At 50.6% G+C, this 14,149-nt stretch overlaps 1 protein-coding gene across 7 annotated transcripts in view; it reads right to left on the reverse strand.

Annotated features, from left to right (window-relative positions):
• AKNA (AT-hook transcription factor) overlaps positions 1-14,149 on the reverse strand; it is a 59,127-nt gene that overhangs the window by 25,564 nt on the left and 19,414 nt on the right. For all 7 annotated transcript variants that reach the window (XM_006061210.4, XM_044940505.2, XM_044940506.2 and 4 more), the window contains exons 3-6: positions 11,632-12,698; positions 9,663-9,737; positions 2,534-2,690; positions 1,644-1,801 (exon numbers count right to left, since the gene is read on the reverse strand). In XM_006061210.4, coding sequence (XP_006061272.3) covers positions 1,644-1,801; positions 2,534-2,690; positions 9,663-9,737; positions 11,632-12,698 — 1,457 coding nt within the window. The remainder of the gene's footprint in view (positions 1-1,643; positions 1,802-2,533; positions 2,691-9,662; positions 9,738-11,631; positions 12,699-14,149) is intronic.

Below are 14,149 nucleotides of genomic sequence, written 5' to 3' on the forward strand. Positions count from 1 at the left end.
TATTTGTAGATTTCTAGGAAAGCTCTAGATCAGTGCCAAAATATACAACTTTTCCTAATATAATTACATTATATAACTTATATAACATATAAAACTGAAACATAATGCAAGCTACATATGTAATTTAAAATGTTCCAGTAACCATACTAAAAATGTGAAAAGACATAGGTGAATTAATTTTAATAAGATATTTTATAAACCTAAAATATTATTTTGACATGTAATCAAATGTAAAAAAAGTATTGAGATGCTTTACAGTCCACAGGACAAGGAGAAATGTCTCTCCAGTTACAGGACCCAGAATGGCGGGGATGAAGAGGAATTAAGTTCATGTTGCTACAACATGGGTGAGCGTGGAAAAGACTGTGCTAAGTGAAAGCCGCCAGACACAAAAGGACAAACGGTACGCAAATCCATTTATACGAAATGTCCACAACAGGTAAACTCAAAGAGACAGAAGGGAAGCCCAGATGGTGCTCCTGGTAAAGAACCTGTCTGCCAATGCAGGAGATGCTGGAGACAAGGGTTCGATCCCTGAGAGGAGGCGATCCCCTGGAGGAGGGCATGGCAACCCACTCCAGTGTTCTTGCCTGGAGAATCCCATGGAGAGAAGAGCCTGGCAAGCTAGAAAAGAGTCAGACACGACTGAAGCGACTTAGCATGCATTCAAAGAGACAGAAAGTAGATGAGCAGCTGACTGGGGCTGGGGAGAAGGGGAATGGGAAGCGACTGCTTAATGGATATGGAGCTTCTTAGTGTATGATGAAGATGTTCTAAAATCGATGGTGTAGATGGCAGCACAACTATGAAGTACTAAAAGCCATGAAGCATTAACTTTAAATGACTGAACTGCATGTTATGTGAATTATATTTCAGTAAAGTTTTTACCAAGAAAGAAAGAAAGAAAAGAGAATGGTAGTGTTTCTTTGAAAGAATTTGTTTTATGGACATGGTGACGTAACTATTGCGTTTCCCTTTTTGCATTGACTACTAGGAAGTTCAAAGCCAAACGTGAATCTGATAAAGTGTTCAGGGTCTTTGTTTATTCACTTCTCCCTAAGTTCATTTTATTTTTTTTCCTACTCATACTTCCCCTTTACCCCAGTTTCCTGGCTTCTGTTTTCAAAATGTGGTTACAATGCGGGTATTTTCTAAGCTGCTTTAAAGTACTTTTGGAAAAAGGCCAAGCGTATAGTTACAAACAATAACAAATTCATAGTTATTTCGATGAAAATGAAAAGGCCTCTTGAGAAGTAACTGAGAATGGATTCCATAATGAAAAGAACTAGAGAAGTGGGGTGATCCAAAGAGGAAAAGGGAAAGTAAAGGTTCCATAACCCTTCCAGAATCCTGAAAAAGCTGAAAGTCTCCCCCAGGAGTGAACCAGGAGATACTTTCAAGCACAGTTAGACAGAGTTTGATGAGACACAGTGCCAAAAAGGGAGTTAAACCTAGCGCTGGGGGACAAGGAGGACGCTGGAGCTCTGTGGCCTCTAAAACCAGCAGGAAAGTCCCAAGTTAACTGCTGCAGGGGAGTGAGGAGTGAGCCTGGCACACACACAGCCCCTCCCCCAAGCGGGTAGAGGCTCTGCTTTCTCCAAGGGAAGTCTGTCTCCCATGGGCAAAGCTGGGGTTCCACTCACCTTGGTCAGGAACTGGCTGGCCTGAGAAGCCAGCTCCTGGGCCCGCTCCACTGAGGGCTGGTCCTGGGCAATGCCCCCTGTGTCCTCCTGAAGCCACCCTAGGGTGGGCATGCTGGGAGGTGAGGAGGGGCTCAGGTCTCCTCCAGCTGATGGCGACCCTGGAATACACAGTCACTACATGTTGGGGCCAAGAACAGTCCTTCCTGGGGCTGAGAGACTAGTGCTCAACTTCAAAACCACCACCTCCATCCTCCAGTAACAGCTCAGCCTTCTCACGATCTCCCCACCTTTCTGCCAGCCCCAGGAAGTGACCTGGGCAATGTTGTCCCCATTTATAGGCAAGGACAAGGTGCAAATTTGCCCTGGACCACACAGCTAGAGGCCAAGCCAGACCTCTGGGTTCCCAGTCAATAGTGTGGGCTTCAGCTCAGAACGATGGAGGTTCAAATCCCGACCCTCCTCTGTAGCGGTGTGACCTTCTTCATGCCATCACCTCGCCAAGCCTTGGCTGCCTTGACTGTCAGTGAGGTAACACCAGTGGGGACCTCACCGGGCTGATGTGATTAACTGAGGCCGTGCATGGCAAGGCTTGGCGCAGGGGCTAGCCTGATATGGGCTCTACTGTGATGATACGCTTTGTCATACAAATTGTCCAAGACCATCCAGCTGCTAAGTAGAGAGAGCTAGGGCTTCACCCATGCAGCTCTGGCTCAAAGCAGACATTTCCACATCTCCATCTGACCTCTTCAAGTCACAGGGCCCAGAGAGGGGCCTCACCTCCCTCCTTCTCTTCCCCAGCCTGAAGCTGGGGCCACCCTGGGGTGGACCAAGTGTCCCCAGAGCAGTCACCACAGAGAAGCCTCCAGACACATCTTGTCTCCCAGACTCACCTGAAGCCTCAGAAGCCTGCGGGCCCTCGGCGGGGCCCACATACCACTTCACAGAGTGGGGCTGTGGGATGGTGAAGGACAAGACCTTGGTCCCCTGGGGCATCGTCCCCGCGTGGATGCTGTGGCTGGGCTGGGGCGGGTCCGAGTACAGGTTCACCTGTCAGGGAGGGGAGGCATGGCAGAGCCCAGTCAGAGGTGGGCCAAACCACCCAGAAGGCATCCCCTTCATTCATGCCATCACTCAGGTGCTCAATAAAGATGGATAATAGATGTAAATAAATAAATATAAATAAATTAAAAATGGATAATAACTACTGCCTTTCAGTGGAACCTATGGGTGGGGGCCAAATACTGGGCCAATGGCTTATGCATCCTTTCCTTCTCTCTTTATGGTAGCCCTAAGAGGGAGGGACCACAGGCCTATTTTACAGAAGGGGGAACTGAGACTCAGAGAGGCTGAGTTACTTACTCAGAATCTCCAACTGAAAAATCCTTGGGCTGAGATTATAACCCTGCTTTGACTCCAGAGTCTATGGTTTTCCATATTAATAATCTTATTAATTTTTGTTATGATTTATGCTCATTTAAGTTATATGCAGAGTACATCATGAGAAACGCTGGGCTGGAAGAAGCACAACCTGGAATCCAGATTGCCGGGAGAAATATCAATAACCTCAGATATGCAGATGACACCACCCTTATGGCAGAAAGTGAAGAGGAACTAAAAAGCCTCTTGATGAAAGTGAAAGTGGAGAGTGAAAAAGTTGGCTTAAAGCTCAACATTCAGAAAACAAAGATCATGACATCCGGTCCCATCACTTCATGGGAAATAGATGGGGAAACAGTGGAAACAGTGTCAGACTCAATTTTTGGGGGCTCCAAAATCACTGCAGATGGTGACTGCAGCCATGAAATTAAAAGACGCTTGCTCCTTGGAAGGAAAGTTATGACCAACCTAGATAGCATATTGAAAAGCAGAGACATTACTTTGCCAACAAAGGTCCATCTAGTCAAGGCTATGGTTTTTCCTGTGGTCATGTATGGATGTGAGAGTTGGACTGTGAAGAAAGCTGAGCACCGAAGAATTGATGCTTTTGAACGATGGTGTTGGAGAAGACTCTTGAGAGTCCCTTGGACTGCAAGGAGATCCAACCAGTCCTTTCTGAAGAAGACCAGCCCTGGGATTTCTTTGGAGGGAATGATGCTGAAGCTGAAACTCCAGTACTTTGGCCACCTCATGTGAAGAGCTGACTCATTGGAAAAGACTCTGATGCTGGGAGGGATTGAAGGCAGGAGGAGAAGGGGATGCCAGAGGATGAGATGGCTGGATGGCTTCACTGACTCGATGGACTTGAGTCTGAGTGAACTCTGGGAGTTTGTGATGGACAGGGAGGCCTGGCATGCTGCGATTCATGGGGTCGCAAAGAGTTGGACACGACTGAGCGTCTGAACTGAACTGAACTGAACAGATGTAAAGTATAATCATTTTACAATAATATGATCATTATTATTTTTCTTAATAAAAACATTTCTAAGAATTACCATTACATTGATAATAAAGGCAATTAATAGCTGTTTCAATGAATGCATAAACCAAGTGAAGGGATTGTTTCTCAGTTGTGGCAGCTCTCCATCATTTGAGGATGGATTTCATATGGTAACAGTCCAGCATGTGGGAGAGAGGTAGAGAGTCAGGGAAGACCATCTGAGGCTAAAGACCCGAGTGCCATATAGTGGTTTAAAGCAGAGCCTGGCAAACTATGGTTTGTTTTAACGAACATGGTTTTAGTGAACACAGCCACGCTTGCTTGCTTTATGTATTGTCTGTGGTTGCTTTCATGTGATAATGGCAGAAATGAATCGTTACCACAGAGAATGTACGGCCCACAGAGCTGAAAATAGTCACTATCTGGCCCTCTAAACAGGAAGTCCGCTGATCCCCGGCTGAGGTTCTGAGCTCTGTAGCGCCTGGGTTCGCGCTGAAGCTCTACTTCTGGCTTCGAGTCCTACAGCAGCTGGTTGGACTCACCTGCCTGTGCCCGGAGCGCTCCATGAACAGCAGCCATCACCCTCGTGTTTGTCATCATCGGAGGTATAACTCCTTCCATCACCATCGCTACCACCCTCATCACTGCCATTGTTATTTATCTGGCCCTCATGGAGGCAGGTCCCTAAAAAAGCTACTCTCCCCTGGTGCCTCAGTGCCCCCCAGTCCTCGGCATCAGGCAGCTTATCTTACTACCCTCTGCTCCCCCAAGGTCAGGAGTGGACAGTTCAGGGTGGGCTCCCAGGCCTACAGACAGGCAGCCTCTGCCTGCTTAAGCTGCTCTTCACGTCCTGGCCATGGCAGAGCGATCTCCTCCAAAGTGAGGGACAATGGCCCAGCCATGGGTTGGCCCCTGCTGCCTCCCCCCTCTTTCAGGCCCAGCCTCTGATGAGAACAAAGCTGGATTTTAATAATCCCCTTGGCCATCTGCTCAAGCCTGCCTGGGGGGATGTGCCCCCCAGCACCCCTCTCCTCCCAAGGTGACCCAAATCTGGGGAAGGCCTGGCCCTCCTGCATGTTCTCCCTTGCCCTACCCTGCCTATCCCCTATCCTCAGGCCTGGCTCCCCCCCAAAGACCCCAACCTGGGGGAGCAACAGGAACAAGCAGTTCTCAGCACCTCTGTTTCCGCAGAGGGACCAACAGCCTGTGTGGAGGCCCAGGAAAGCAGGGAGCTGGGGGTGAGTGTGGGCAATCGCTGAGAGGCTTCAGGCCTGCCCCTCCCAACCTGTCTCATGACACGGGCAGGACCTAACCCAGGGCCACCCCCCATTTAAACCAGGGCATCCCATGGTGCTCCCTGAGGCTGGACTGGCTCCCTCAAGGGTGTTAAGCAGAGAAGGGTGGACCAGCAAGGGTGGGAAGCAGCGGGTTAAATAACCAACTATTCTCAGCACAGCTGGGTTTCACACAGCCTTTAAAATGCTAATGGACTTTATGAAAGGGGCGGGGAGTGGAGAGAATAGGAAATGTTTCCTCAACCCCTCAGAACACACAAACCTCCCTAGCCCTTCTCCCTACTCCCCACCCCCCCGTCCCCCTCCCCCAGCCCCTCCCCCATCCTTGCATCCCCACCCCCACCCCCACCAGGTGGCTTGCAGAACACACACTTCAGGAAAGACGGTTTTGTGTCATGCCCCCTGATTCTCTCTGGGGTAACTTCCGGTCTCAACTCCTCCAGACCCTCCTACAGCTGAGATGGGGGACAGCAGCTGGAGGGAGATGGCCACAGGGTAGTGAATGCAGGAAGTGAAGTGAAGTGAAACTTGCTCAGTCTTGTCTGACTCTTTGCGACCCCATGGACTATATAGTCCATGGAATCCTCCAGGCCAGAATACTGGAGTGGGTAGCCTTTTCCTTCTCCAGGGGATCTTCCCAACCCAGGGATAGAACCCAGGTCTCACGCATTGCAGGTGGATTCTTTACTGGCTGAGCCAGGGCACCCCTATCAATTCTGACCCTAAGCTGGTCCCCGGGCACCGACTCCTGATCAGCCCTATCTCCCTCCCTGCTTCCACCCCAGAACAGATCCAGTGGTGCCCCCAGGCCAGGCCCTGGGACTCCCTGGTCAGCCACCTCAGCAGCAGAAACCAGGATCATCAAGTTTGGCTCTATTAAACCTAAAAAAATAAATACATAAACAAACTCGTAAGCCTAAAAAGACAGTCGACTCAGAGTGGGCTTTGCAGCCAGAACACTGGGCTCAAACCCCAGGTTTGGCACCTGCTTGGCGAGTGATCTTGGGTGAATCCCTTAACCTCTGTGCCTCAGTTTCCCCAGTGGTAGATGACTTAGGACAGTGGTCAGTAGCATCACTTATTGCTATTGTTATTACACTGTAATATCCTCATTCTACCTTGTCCCTATGCCTCTGCCACATACCTTGCCAGGGCCTGAGCGGAGCTCACCCAGGCACGGCGAGAAACAGTGCTCACTCTGGAATCAGGCAGAGTTTAATCCCCCACTTTTAATCTCTTACCAGCTGTGGAAAGGTTGCACAAATCGCTCCAACTGGCCGAGCCTCAGTTTCCTCTTGTGAAGAGGATCAAATGAGTTGACCCTGGCAGTATGCTTAGCCTGGGGCCTGGCAGCTTTTACTGCTCAGCAAATGCCAGTCTCCTTCCCCTGGTCCCCACCTGCCGCTGCTCCTCTACTGCTGTGCCTGGCTTGGGTCTCCAGGGTTACATCCCTGGCCTGGGGTCCAGGCCTTCCCCTGGGGGCTCTGAACAGAGTGAGTGGCTCAGCTGGCTGCTGGGAAGGTCACTCCAGCCAGCTCAACCTCAGTTCAGTTCAGTTCAGTCGCTCAGTCGTGTCTGATTGTTTGCAAACCGATGGACTGCAGCACACCAGGCCTCCCTGTCCATCGCCAGCTTCTGGAGTTTACTCAAACTCAAGTCCATTGAGTTGGTGATGCCATTCAACCATCTTGTCCTCTGTCGTCCCCTTCTCCTCCTGCCTTCAGTCTTTCCCAGCATCAGGGTCTTTTCTTTGCTATTCTTTGCATCAGGTGGTCAAAGTATTGGAGTTTCAGCTTCAGCATCAGTTCTTCCAATGAATATTCAGGACTGATTTTCCTTCGGATGGACTGGTTGGATCTCCTTGCAGTCCAAGGGACTTTCAGCAGCTCAGCCTGCAGCTTAGCAGCAGCTCAGCCTGCAGGAGCAGTAACACTTTTGCCTCTGTGAGCTGGCCTCCCTGGCGAGGGCTCTGAGCAGGAAGCCATCCTGGGGTTTCCCGAGCCTGGACAGAGCTCTGGACACAGTGAGAGGCCCGGCTGGAAACTCAGCTCCCCAAGCTCTGCAGACCCAGTGAGGCCCCTCCCAACTCAGGCTCCACGTCCTTCTCAGCACACTGGGACGGACGTGAGTCCTGCCTGTACTGTTTCCCAGGGTGGGGAGAGGATTGTTCTGCTTCCAGGAGCGTCGAGCTGACCTGTACCCACCTTTCTCTTGAGGAGAATTCTCAGGCCAAAGAATCACTTTTTCTAGAAAGCAAAAGCAGGTGAGCTAATGCTGCACCATCCCTGGCCTCTTCTACCTTACCTCTTCACACACTGGGGTCTGGGATACCAGCCAGGCTGGCGTCCCCACATGGTGAGTCCCCACTGGGTCGGGGGAAATGTCCAGGAGACGCACATGGCTGTGATCCCACTGAGTCCCCCTGCTCATGCCTACTCTGTGCCTGGCACACAAGGGCACCCAATGAACACCTTCATTTTAATACTGTTAATATTCTCTAATTCTTAGATAAGTACTTCCAAAACCCAGACTCATTCCCTTTAAAGAGTAAAGGAGGAAGGTAGGAAAGGAGGGAGGGAGAAGATATTCCCAGCCTCTGTTCTTGACCTTGACCTTTGGCAACCTCTGCCCCTTTTGGGGTCCTGATTCTCCAATCTGTGAGACAGGGGACCTGATGACCAGATCCTTTCTCCTTGGACCTTCTAGGAGCCTATGACAATGTGGTTTCCCCAGAAGGGATGTCTTATCAAGCCCCCTCAACAGTCCTCCAGCTCTCTTTCTGCCCCTGAATCTGACTCAGAGAGCTGAAAGAAGCCTGAAGACATGGGGGTTGGGAGGGGGCAGCCCAATGGCTCCCAGGAGGCCTGCTGTTGTTCAGTCCCTAAGTTGTGTCCAACTCTTTGCAACCCCATGGACTGCAGCACTCCAGGCTCCCCTGCCCTCTATCTTCCGGAGTTTGCTCAAATTCATGTCCATTGAGCCAGTGATGCTATCTAACCATTTCATCCTCTGTTGCCCTCTTCTCCTTTTGCCTTCAATCTTTCTCAGCATCAGGGTCTTTTCTAATGAATTGGCTCTTTGCCTCAGGTGGCCAAAATATTGGAACTTCAGCTTCAGCATCAGTTCTTCCAATGAATATTCAGGGTTGATTTCCTTTAGGATTGACTGGTTTGATCTCCGAGCAGTCCAAGGGACTCTCAAGTGTCTTCTCTAACACCACAGTTCAAAAGCATCAATTCTTCAGCACTCAGCTTTCTTTATAGTCCAACTCTCAGATCCACACATGACTACTGGGAAAACCATAGCTTTGACTATATGGACTTTTGTGGGCAGAATGATGCCTCTGCTATTGAATATGCTGTCTAGGTTGGTCATAGGTTTCCTTCCGAGGAACAAGTGTGTTTAACCCCCTTTTACAGCTGTGCCCAAGGAGGCCAGGACAGAAAGGATCTGCCTGTGTCAGGAGGATGTGGGGACGCAGGGAAGTCTTGCTCCTAGAACAGGGCCCCTCCGCTTTCTCAACGTGGCGGCCTTGGCAACACGTCATGGAAGAGGAGTTGCTAGATGGTGGAAAGCAGCTCCCTGGAAGGGAGAGGGTCTCGGAGCAGGATGGGGGCAGCCTGGGTGGGGGCCCTGAGAGAGGAGGCAAGTGAGAGGGAGAGTCTGCATCTCTGCACCCCAGCTCCCACCCCTCCTCCACTGCTGCTTGATGAGGCAAGAGGCCCGTAGGCGGAAGCAGGAAGCCAGGAGGGACTGCAACAAGTTCCACTTCCTGCCTCACCCCAGAAAAGGGGAAGGTCCCAAGTGCAGTGTTCACAGCCTCCCATAGACCGGGTGAGGACTGGGCAGGATGTGGGGGGACTGATTTCCCCCTCCACACTCCCCTCTCCTGCACTAGACATTCAGAATGGGTGGAGAGGCTGTGGGTGAGAAGACAGGGGAGGAGAAAGGCAAAGGGGAGTGTTAGCCCCAGGGTGGAGCAGAAATTCTGCACTACTCCCTTGGGGCTCAGCGAGTCCAAGTAACTTCCTTAGGGTCACAGACCTAGTCAGTAATGGAGACAAGAGTTGAGCCCAGGTGGTCTTACTCCAGAGTTTATCTAGAAGGAGAGCTTCTGGTGAAATTCCTGGGCACCCCAGATTCTAGGATTCGAGGACTCAGAGCTCATCAACAGCCTGGAGAGGACAGGTTGCCGCCCCAGGGTCACAGAGTGACCCTATGGTAGAACAAGGAAGGAATGCGTCCCCTAGCCCCAGGGTCTCTGGAGGCAGGAGGCAGTGGCTAGGGAAAAGTGTCACCCCTCCACCCCTCCACCTCTCCACCCCTCCACCCTGGCCGGCCCAGTACCTTGGCCCCAAGGCGCAGCTGGTCGATGGTGTTCTCGGCCTCGGCATACTTGGTGAGGAGCTTGTGGTAGTCCTCCTGCGGGAAGGGGGGCAACGAGGTCACACACCCGGCCTCTGACTGTGAGATTTCCCCCCACCCCGGGAACCCACTCCCCAAAGGGGGCCTCTGTGTGCCTCGGAGGGAAAGGGCTCAGTAGTGGCAGTTCAGCAGACCCCTGCAATACAGACCCCATGGCCAAATCCTGGAGGGTCTGAGGCCGCAGGACCACTCATGCACCAACCTGTCTATAGCCCTGACAGCGGCGATGGCCTCAGGGTCAGCTCACTGCGATGCATAACCCAGTCACAGAGAATCTCAGCTACTTGCCTATCTATCTGAACTCTGCCTGCATGTGTCTCCCCCATGGCTCTGCTCCCAGGAGTTAAGTAATATGTGCTTAGTAAATATTTCTGAATGGCTGATTGAATGAACCATCTAAGGGTCCATTGGTAGGAAAATAGAAGACTTGAAAATCACAGTTGCATTTACTCAGAGTTACAACCTGCCAGAAACAAAACTGAAGTGCTTGTTAAAACAAGTCCTTACAGAGGAAAAGCAAAAACAAATGTCACTGGTCACCTTTGAAGGAGGCCAGGGAACCGATGCATTGTTCTGAAAACTGGTCGTTAGAAGGACAGAATCCAGCATTTCTCCTGTCTTTCCCATGTGAATGAGCCCTTGGTAACCAAACAGTTGATGAAGGAAAGTTTTATTTTATAGAAGATTTCCAGGAAAAAAAAAAAAAAAGCAGGATACTACCACTGTCGCCCTCAGTGAAAGCCTGGATCAAGGTAATGGCCATCAATGGTCAGTATCACAAATGAGACCAGCAGGCAGTTCACGCTTCCTGAAGGCACCACCTATGATGGACTCTTGCCAAAAATCCCTACCCACATGGAACTACGATCGGGGGGAAATAAGCAAATGACTACAACCTGGAAACACCTCTAGTTCTAACTGGGCAAAACACAGGACAAAGAGAGGACAAGGAGACATATGAAAAGATATCAGAGGGTGTATCATAAAACCCCAGAATGTGGGAGACTCTGCAGGACAGAACTGATTCCTTTAACAGATAAATTACACAGAAGAAAGAGATTTGGCAGAAAATGCAAAGAAGGGACTTCCCTGACAGCCCAGTGGTTAAGACTTTTTGTCTTCAAATGCAGGGGATTTGGATTTGATCGCTGGCTAGAAAGTTAAGATCCCACATACCTCTCGGCCAAAAAAAAAAACCAATAAAGACTTTAAAAATGGTCCACATCAAAAAAAAAAAAAAGCAAAAAAGGCAGAAGGTGATGGTGAGAGACTTGAAGGTACAACAACCAATACCTATCTGAGCCGTGTGTGGATCCTGATTCAAACAAACTGAAATAAGCCATTTATGAGACAAAGGGGGAGATCTGAATACTGACTGGACATTGGTTAATATTAAGGAATGGGCATTAAGTTTTAGGTAGGCCGACGATTATCTTTAAGAGTGATTCCTTATTGTTAGATATACACACTGAAATATTTGAGGGTTAAATGATTTGATGCCTGAAATTTGCTTCAAAATACCCCAGGAGTAGCAGGTGAGAGGTCGAGGAGGAGAGGCCGTTGATGAAAAAGGTAGATACGGCTGTGTGATCGGGCTTCAGGGCTCATCACTGCTATTTTCTCTCTTGTATGTTTCCAGTTTTTCTTAGCAGGACTTGAAAACAAACACAGCCTATCCTTATAGCATGAGTGCAATCACTGGTTTTTTTTTTGAACAACAGGCTTGGGAGTATCTTCATCGCTGGGGGTGCAACACTCCCATCACGAGCAGGGGGCTCCTGGTTGGCCCCTCCAGATCCTCTAGACCGCCCCCCCACCCGCCCCCGCCAATCCTATTCAGCCTCCAACCCACACCAGCAGGCGCCTTGGTGTGGAAATGAGTCAGGCTTACCTGGAGCTGATGGACAAGCTTGGTGGCTTGCTCGGGTGTCTGAAATTCTTGGGGCACCCTGGTGATAGGGTGGGTAGGAGGTGGGTTCTTTCCAGGGCAGACATCTCCACTGCTCAGCAGCACCTCCCGCACAATCTCAGCAGGAGACTTGAAGATCAGTGGCTTGGCAGGGCCCTCGGGCAGCCTACTGTGGCTCCTGGCCTTGGGGGGGCGGTAGCTCTCATCTTTGGGGAACTTCACCCGGGGTCCCACCTTGGAGAAATCAGGGAGCGGGTAGTTCAGCCGCCCCCGGCCGTACTTGGGGGCATCAGAAGATGAGTGGCCAGCCAGAGTGGCTCCTGGCCTGGGGGGTGGCCTGTCCTGCCGAGCTGGCCTAGGGGAGGGGTTGGGAGGGCTGATGGAGCCGGTGAATCGGGAAGGGAGTGGCTTAGGTGATATCCGTGTCTGCTTCCAGGACTGGTCCCCGGGCTGAGGGCAGGAGAGGCTGCTGTTTTCTCTCCTCCATCTGTCTGCAGGACACTGGAGGCTCTGGGCGGGTGGTGCTGAGGGTCCCTGGAATTCCGTGGGCGTTACCAGAGCAACACTTCCTTCAGTTCTGTCATTTGGGTTGAGGAGGTGGTGGCTGGGGCTCTGGGGTGAAGTTTCTGCCAGGGCAGTGGGCTGGGGTACATCAGTCTCTCCTTCCCAGGTAGAATCCAGGTTGTCACTGGGGTGATTTAGGCTCACAGTCCCACTGCTCCAGGACCTGGGTGAGCTGAAGTCAACAGTTGGGTTGACCTCAGAATGTTCTGGAAGTTTGTCTCCACTGGCTTGTTTGCTAGAAGCCACCCAGCTTGCAGGCTGACCCCAGTCCAGAGTGGTGGGGCTGGTGCTCCCATGGCCCCCTGAGCTGAGATAGGTCTCATACCCCAACCTCGGGGAGCTCTCTCCAGCTTCCTGGACCTCAGGACCTTGCAGAGCCTCACTTGGATCCTCTTTGGTCATGTCCGATTGAGGATCCTGCTGGGGGAGCCAGCTGAGAAGCAAGTTGGAACTTTCTGGGCTGTCCTCATCCTCTTCTTCAGATTCTGGAAAGACACATCATGGCTTCATATACACTAGACCTGGACTCACCGAGTCCCATTACCTAGGTCATCTCAACCCCTGGGCTTTCATTTTCTTAATATGGGGTGATGGCAAGAAGCCCAGTAAATTCCCCCATATGGACAAATACTTACCTAATACTTCCTCTGGTGGTCTCAAAGGTCTTCCAACCTCAATCCTTAAACCTGGTTGTCCCCCTAGTGTTTTCTGTCTCAGCAAATGGAAACATCACCCCATCCAACTGCACAAGGCAGAAACCTGCAGGGTGTCTTTGCTATTTCCCTTTCCCTAAACCTCACAATCCAACCTGTCACCTGCTCCGTTCCTGGTTACCTCCTAGGGTGCTCTCAAACTCACCTACTGCCCTAAAGCCTCTTGCCTGGACCGCTGTAGCAGCCACTTAATCATCTTATCCTCCATCTGAAAATTCACCAGTATCTTCCTGTTGTTCCCAGGACAGAGCTGAGCCTTTGACAGGACAGGGCTGAAGGTCCCTGTCTCCATCCCCCATTAGCTCTCCTGTTCCAGCTCTTTCCACGGTCCCTCTCAGTCTTTCCCTGGTCTAGCCGTGCCACATCCTCTCTTGCCACAGGGCCTCTCTACATGCTGACCTCTCTGGTAGGGTCCTCTTGCCCTCTCTTTGCCTAGTTAACTCCTATTTGTCCTTCACACATTAGCTCAACCTTGACCTCATCAAGGCAGTCTTCTCTAACCTTCCTAACTTAGGTCAAAATCTCCCTTTTATAGGCTTTCACATGACTGAATACCTCTACTTTGAAATACTTATTACAGTGGCAGCTTTCTATTTATTTATGTGATTGTTTGATTAATATTTTCTTCCCCCACTATACTGTAAGCTCCATGAGGACGAAGATACCCTCTGCTTTTATTTACTATTGTATTTGCAGAGGAACTGCTCAATATTGGTTGACAGAATAGAAAGAAGAAGGAAGGGAGGGATAAAAGACAATAATGCATGCAAAACTCCCCCAAAATGGATAGTTGTTGGAATTATTATACAGTAGGTGCTCAATATTCATTCATCCATCCTACTCACCCACCATCCCACTCATCCATTTGTCACCCACTCATCCATTGATCCGGAGAAGGCAATGGCACCCCACTCCAGGGTTCTTGCCTGGAGAATCCCATGGACAGAGGAGCCTGGTAGGCTGCAGTCCATGGGGTCGCTAAGAGTCAGACACGACTGAGTGACTTCACTTTCACTTTTCACTTTCATGCACTGGAGAAGGAAATAGCAACCCAGTCCAGTGTTCTTGCCTGGAGAGTCCCAGGGATGGGGGAGCCTGGTGGGCTGCTGTCTATGGGGTTGCACAGAGTCAGACACGACTGACGCAACTTAGCAGTAGCAGTATCCATTAATCCAACCATCTATCTTTCCAATAATCCATCCATCCACCTATCCACCCACTCA

Source organism: Bubalus bubalis, chromosome 3, assembly GCF_019923935.1.
Source record: "Bubalus bubalis isolate 160015118507 breed Murrah chromosome 3, NDDB_SH_1, whole genome shotgun sequence".
Taxonomy (NCBI): Eukaryota; Metazoa; Chordata; class Mammalia; order Artiodactyla; family Bovidae; genus Bubalus; species Bubalus bubalis.